The sequence below is a fragment of the Colobus angolensis genome, unplaced genomic scaffold, assembly GCF_000951035.1.
Source record: "Colobus angolensis palliatus isolate OR3802 unplaced genomic scaffold, Cang.pa_1.0 Scaffold48, whole genome shotgun sequence".
Taxonomy (NCBI): Eukaryota; Metazoa; Chordata; class Mammalia; order Primates; family Cercopithecidae; genus Colobus; species Colobus angolensis.
Genome location: NW_012118265.1, coordinates 9,571,295 through 9,578,888, shown reverse-complemented (window position 1 = coordinate 9,578,888; position 7,594 = coordinate 9,571,295). Strand labels below are relative to the sequence as shown.

General features: G+C 39.6%; 1 protein-coding gene across 1 annotated transcript in view; it reads right to left on the bottom strand.

The window, feature by feature from the left end:
• GMPS (guanine monphosphate synthase) overlaps positions 1-7,594 on the bottom strand; it is a 72,200-nt gene that overhangs the window by 12,527 nt on the left and 52,079 nt on the right. Inside the window, exon 12 of the mRNA XM_011959089.1 lies at positions 1,664-1,796. Coding sequence (XP_011814479.1) covers positions 1,664-1,796 — 133 coding nt within the window. The remainder of the gene's footprint in view (positions 1-1,663; positions 1,797-7,594) is intronic.

Here is a 7,594-nt window from a genome sequence, read left to right as displayed (position 1 = left end):
AAAGTAGCCGGGCGTGATGGCACATGACTCTAATCCCAGCTACTCGGGAGGCTGAGGCAGGAGAATGGCTTGGACCTGGGAGATGGAGGTTGCAGTGAGCCGAGATCGTGCTATTGCACTCCAGTCTGGGCAACAAGAGCAAAACTCCATCTCAAAAAAAAAAAAGGTTCTCAACACTAACTGCACAAATTACTTGGGATGCTCAGGTCCCATCTCAGACCAATTAAATTCTAGGGCTATATATCAAGAATAGTATACTTCAAAAGCAAGGGACTATTAGTAGTAAATTCTATTTAATCTCAAAATAACTTTATTTTGCCCTTGCCTTTAAAAGACAGTTCAGCTGTTCACTACAGTTAATTATTTTCTCTTAGCATTTTGAAGTCTTACCTTTACTGTTTCAGTATAATTTCCTGGGTAGGTAATTGATCTGTTCTCTGCAGCTGCTCTGTCTTTGGCAGTCTTTAATTTCTCTAAGATATGCTTACTAGGTGTCAAATTATTTCCCTTTATTCTGCTTGAGATGTGTTACGTTTCCTGAATCTGAGCCATCATGTCTTTTACCAGTGTGGAGGAATGAATACATTTTTGTCTATTATTTCCTTCTGGACATATGTTAGCACTTGCCTTATCCTTCTATCTTAACCTTCTGTACCTATATTTTCTTTATGATGATTTGTACTAATTTCTGGATAATCTCTAAACAACTGTCTTCTAGCTCGTTAATTCTGTCTTTAAGCTGTTTTTCAGTTATTATTTTCATTCCCAGGACTTATTTTCAAATCTGCCCAGTTATTTTTAGTAGTCTCTTATCCATTATTCTTATTATCAATAGCTTATTTCTATTTACTTTACATATTGCTTGTTAATTCCAGTAAAGTCCTGAGGGTCTTGTTCTGACAGTTTTTTCCCTTCTCATTCATGGTGCCATACTTCTATATGTGATTTATATTTTTTATTATAATCTCATATTTGTTGGAATTCTATCTATGAGAATCCTTTGGGACCTAGGTGAAGATATTCTAAAGAGAATCTGCATTGTTCCTTGCCTAACTCCCATAAGCACTATCAACTGAGATCCACTTTAAAATTCTTACATTGCAATTTTCAGACCACGCACATTACATAAATTAAAACCCCACATCTGTAGAATAAAGTAGACTGGGGAACTTTTCCATTCATCTTCAATTTGGAGCTAAAGTGTTGCATAGTGTGAAGACATCTGATCCGATCTCTGGCCCTTCTTGGACCCAGTCTCATACTCAGACACCTGTACACGAATGAAATTGTTAAAACCCAAATCCTAGACCACACAGGATTAGAAGCTGTCCTCAGAGGAGCAGACAGCTTTGGTTTCTTGCAATGATGCTCCCAATAAATTCCTGACTCAGAGGATTTCCCTTACTTTCTTGCAATACACATAAAAGAGTGCTTTAAAATACTTTATCTGACATTTTTAGAGACTCAGGATATCCAGTCTTGTTTCGCTGGAAGGAAGAATGTGTATATAAGAATATCCATGGAATACTTTCTCCACAGTCATTTAAAGGTTACATTACTCCAAATATTCAAATAATAAAACCCTAAAAAATTCATTATAAATGCTGGTATATAATAAGAATCCATTCAATTTCTTGTAATGATTAGCTGTATCGAATATCACCTTTTTAACACTTGCAGAAAAATCAGCTACTATTTTCAAAATATTGTTGGTTTCAGGAAAGTCCTTACAAATATAAGGTTCTTCAGCACATATAACTCTGATTGCCAGGCCAGGACCTAAAGGTAAGAGTAACAACAGTATTTAACATTAATGTTATATTTCCAATATAAAAATCTAATATAAAAATGCAACTATTTTCAAAATATAAAACCTTTCCAAAATTAAAATCTGCCATCATAAGTATCCAAATGTAGCTATTAGTTTCCCATTCAACTCAGCATTTTTTAGAATACTTCAACATTCTAAAAATGTTGTAACATTTAGAATGCTGCAACATTTAAGTTATGCACACTTTTTAGTCTGCTTAACTTTTCAGCATATTAGTCTCTGTCCCTAAGTTTCTTCATCTATAACACAGGATAATACTATCATAGTTTCCATTGTGAGGCTCAAATAAGACAACATGTTTAATTCTCTCCCTATCATTCCTATCTCTCTTTTTAAGAGATAGAGTCTTGCTCTGTCACCAAGGCTGGAGTGCAGTGGTGCAATTATTGCTCACTGCAGCGTCAAATTCCTAAGCTCAAGCAGTCCTCCCACCTCAGCCTCCTAAATAGCTGGGATTACAAGCACACGCAGCCATGCCTGGCTAATTTTTTCAGTAAAGACAGGGGTTTCACTATGCTGTTCAGACTGGTCTTGAACTCCAGAAGCTCAGCTTCTGGAAATGCTGGAATTATAGGTGTGAGCCACTGACTGCACTTGGCCTATCCTATTTTTACAGTCCATGTATTAAGTATCACAAAATTATCCAGTTAATATTTTTAGTTTATAACAATGTGCCAATCTATTCAAAGTTTTTAATAAGGGAATTTTCCAACATATACATAAAGAGGACAGTATAATTAACCACCTTACTCATCATCCAGCTTCAACTATCAATATGATTTTAGGAATGGTATTATACTGTTAAAATATATACACAATCAAATAAATAATGTGAGTTTTTAATACCAAAAAATGTGAACTGGTATTTCTATTTTATTTTATTTTGACAGACTCTCATTCTATCACCCAGGCTGAAGGGCAGTGGCACGATCTCAGCTCACTGCAACTTCCACCTCCTGGGTTCAAGAGATTCTCCTGCCTTACCCTCCCCTAGCAGCCACCAGTAGTACCTAGTACAGGCATGCATCACCATGCCCAGCTAATTTCTTGTATTTTTAGTAGAGATTGGGTTTCACTGCATTGGCCAGGCTGGTCTGGAACTCCTGACCTCAAGTGATCCGCCCGCCTAGGCTTCCTGAAGTGCTGGAATTACAGGCATGAGTCACTGCACCCGACCTCCATTTTACCAAATACTTAAAAGTTCGTAAAAACACAAGGTGTGCGTTGATGTATGAAAAACTGGATTCTGCTGCTTTACTATAACAGAAGAGGCATCACTTGAGATGCCTAGTTGTAGGCAAAATCTCAGCTATGTCCATTAATTTCCTAGTCCATTTTTTACCTTTAGAATAAACAGCATATTTAAGATAGGTTTTAAAGCAGCAAAACAATTTTTGCCAGTGAAATCTTACATAACAGAAAACTCAACACACAAAATAGATTTTTAAAACATCAAGTGAGTCTAGATGAAATAATGACCAAGGACATAGAATACTTGGCTTCCCTCCATTACATTCACAGACCATTCTTTTTCTTTTTCCAAGATGGAGTCATGCTCTGTTGCCCAGGTTGGAGTGCCATGGTATAATCTCGGTTCACAGCAACCTCCACCTCCTGGGTTCAAGTGATTCTCCTGCCTTAGTCTCCCGAGCAGCTGGAATTACAGGTGCCTGCCACCACACCTGGCTAACTTTTGTATTTTTAGTAGACTCAGGGGTACAGGCATGAGCCACACGCCAGTCCACAGACCATTCTTTGCCAGCATGCAGGTTAGGGACTAAAGATCTCAATCTGATTACCAGATTTGAGAACAAGTGCTAATCACCACATAGGTTACACATTTGTAAAGCTGTTTATGGAGCCAATATGATCATTAAGAGTATAAACTCAGAGCTAAAAGTTATTGGGGATATAATTCTGGCTCCACTCCTTTCAATCTGCATAACTTTTGGCAAATCAGTTGCTTTCCCTAAGTTTCTTCATCTGTAAAACAGGATAATACTAGTTTCCATTGTGAAGATTAAATAAGACAATAAAAAGTATTTAGCAGAGTGCCTAGCACATACAGAGTACCCAAGAAATGTTGGCTATTATTCTGTATTCTGTTTTTCAATTCAGTGAGGTCATTCTCCCAAATCATCCCCTAATCACTATTACAGTGAGCTAGAACCTGAGGTACAGACTTGCCCAACCTCTCAAGAAACAGTAACAAAAACAGGTTAAGACTTGCAGTCCTAACTTTAAACAAGTATCACCTCTAATTTTTTTCTATATGACAGCAAATGGAGTATTATTTGTTCAGGAATTAGTTAAATTGTGCCAAGAAGAAGCGGTTCATCCATTCAAACAAGTCAGACATAGGACAAGGATTTTAAAGAGCTAAGTTTAAATCCTCACATCTTCCATGGAAAGGACTATGGTATGGTACAAAGAATATAACAAATCCTAGCTCTACTACTAGGACCGTGTGGCAATGTTATTAAAATATCTTTATGTCTTGGTTTTCTCATCTGATGGCAACATCAGATGCCAGACTCCCAAGGATAATGTAACACTGAAATGCAAAGACAATGGAAAATGAGTATTTAATAAAATGAAGTAAATATAGTAGATACTCAAAAGATTTCAATTATTCCCTAACCATCCTTTCCTTTCTCTCATGTTACATATTCCCTGAGATGACAGATTATTTCAGAATTGTCTGAATTGATTTTTCTTCAACGTGAAGGTCTAAAGATGAATCAGGCCGGGCATAGTGGCTCACGCCTGTAATCCCAGCACTTTGGGAGGCCGAGGTGGGCAGATTACGAGGTCAGGAGATCGAGACCATCCTGGCTAACACGGTGAAACCCCATCTCTACTAAAATACAAAAAAAAATTAGCCAGGCGTGGTGGTGGGCACCTGTAGTCCCAGCTACTCAGGAGGCTGAGGCAGGAGAATCACGTGAACCCAGGAGGAAGAGGTTGCAGTAAGCTGAGATTGTGCCACTGCACTCCAGCCTTAGTGACAGGCATCTTTAAAAAATAAAATCAGGCCGGGCATAGTGGCTCACACCTGTAATCCCAGCACTTTGGGAGGCCGAGGTGGGCAGATCACGAGGTCAGGAGATCGAGACCATCCTGGCTAACACGGTGAAACCCCATCTCTACTAAAAATACAAAAAAATTAGCCGGGCGTGGTGGCGGGCACCTGTAGTCCCAGCTACTCGGGAGGCTGAGGCAGGAGAATGGCGTGAACCCGGGAGGCGGAGCTTGCAGTGAGCTGAGATCACGCCACTGCACTCCAGCCTGGGCGACAGAGCGAGACTCCGTCTCAAAAAAAAAAAAAAAAAAATAATAAAAACAAATAAATAAATAAAAAAGAACTATCAATACATCCTGAGTAAAAGAATTCAGATACAGGCACTCATTAAATGTTATTTCTGTGAGAATCTCCTGGCATTTAGATCTAGGGCCATGACATCACAAATTATGCTGATTAGGACTGGCACGGTGGCTCACGCCTGTAATCCCAGCACTTTGGGAGGCTGAGTGGAGCGCATCACTTGAGGCCAGGAGTTCGAGACCAGCCTGGCCAACATGATGAAACCCCATTTCTACTAAATACACAAATTAGCAGCCAGGCATGGTGGCTCACGCCTGTAATCCCAGCACTTTGGGAGGCCGAGGCGGGCAGATCATGAGGTCAGGAGATCGAGACCATCCTGGCTAACACGGTGAAACCCCATCTCTACTAAAAATACAAAAAAATTAGTTGGGCGTGGTGGCGGGCGCCTGTAGTCCCAGCTACTCGGGAGGCTGAGGCAGGAGAATGGCATGAAACCAGGAGACGGAGCTTGCAGTGAGCTGAGATCCGGCCACTGCACTCTAGCCTGGGCAACAGAGCGAGACTCCGTCTCAAAAAAAAAAAAAAGAAAATATACTAGTGTTCCCAAATTAAAATTCTCCAAATGTTATCACTGAGAAAATGAAAAGATAACTCACAGAACTAGAGAAAACATTTGCAAATCATATATCTGATAAAAGATTTGTAACCAGAATATATAAAGAACATTTACAACTCAATAATAAAAAGATAAATAAGTCAATTAAAAAATAAGCAAAGCTAATGGGTACTAGGCTTAATACCTGGGTGATGAAATAATCTGTATAACAAACCCCTATGATACAAGTTTACCTATATAACAAGTTACAGTTACCTATGTAACTACACTTATACCCTTGAACTTAAAATAAAATTTTTTTTAAAAAGGGAGCAAAGGATATGAATAGACATTTCTCCAAGATACACAAATGGCCAATAAGCAAGAACATGAAAAAATGTTCAACATCATTAGCTATCAGGGAAATGCAAATCAAAACACCACTTCATATACACTAGGATGACTAACATTTTTATTTACTTTTTTTTAAGATGGAGTCTCACTCCGTTGCTCAGGTGGGAGTGCAGTGGCACAATCTCGGCTCACTGCAACCTCTGCCTCCCAGGTTCAAGCAATTCTCCTGCCTCAGCCTCCAGAGTAGCTGGAACTACAGAGGCATGCACCACCAAACCTGGCTAATTTTTTTGTATTTTTAGTAGAGACAGGGTTTCACCATGTTGGCCAGACTGTTCTTGAATTCCTGGCTTCAAGTGATCCATCTGCCTTGGCCTCCCAAAGTGCTGGGATCACAGATGTGAGCCACTGTGCTGGGCCAGATGACTAAAATTTTTTAAAGTCAGATAACACATCCATAAAAAAATAGAAAATAACAAATTGTAAGCATTTGGAAAAACTGGAGTCCTTATGTACTTTTGGCTGGATTGTAAAATGGTGCAATTGCTATGGACAACAGGTTCCTCAAAAAAATTAAAAACAGAACTACCATATGATCCAGCAATCCCAATTCTGGGTATATATCCAAAAGATAAACAAAAATGGATAAGCAAAACGTGGTATATAGCTATAGTAGTATATTACTCAGCCTGTTTTTTGTTTTTGAGATGGAGTTTCACTATTAATGCCCAGGCTAGGAGTGCAATGGCAATCTTGGCTCATTGCAACCTCCGCCTCCAGGGTTCAAGCGATTCTCCTGCCTCAGCCTCCCAAGTAGCTGGCATTACAGATGCCCACCACCACTCCTGGCTAATTTTTGCATTCTTAGTAAAGACAGGGTTTCACTGTGTTGACCAGCTGGTCTCGAACTCCTGACCTCAGCTGATCCACCCGCCTCAGCCTCCCAAAGCACTAGGCATGAGCCACTGCGCATGGCCCATTATTCAGTCTTAAAAAAGAAGGAAATTCTGTCACATGCTACAACATGAATGAACCTTAAGGACATTATGCTAAGTGAAATAAGCAAGTCACAAAAATGCAATACTGTATGATTCCACCTATATAAGGTATTTAAAGTAGTGAAACATAGAAACAGAGAGCAGAATGGTGGTTACCAGAGGGTGGGGGCCAGATAAAAGGGAGAGTTGTTTTTTAACGGTATAGAGTTTGTTTTGCAAGATGAAAAGTTCTGAAGATCTGTTTTACAACAATGTGAATACACCTAACGCTACTGAACTTTATACTTTAAAATAGTTAAGATGAGGCTGGACGCAGTGGCTCACACCTGTAATCCCAGTACTTTGGGAGGCTGAGGCGAGTGGATCACCTGAGGCCAGGAGTTCAAGACCAGCCTGGCCAACATAGTGAAACCCCATCTCTACTAAAAATACAAAATTAGCCAGGCCTGGTGGCGCATGCCTGTAATCCCAGCTACTTGGGAGGATGA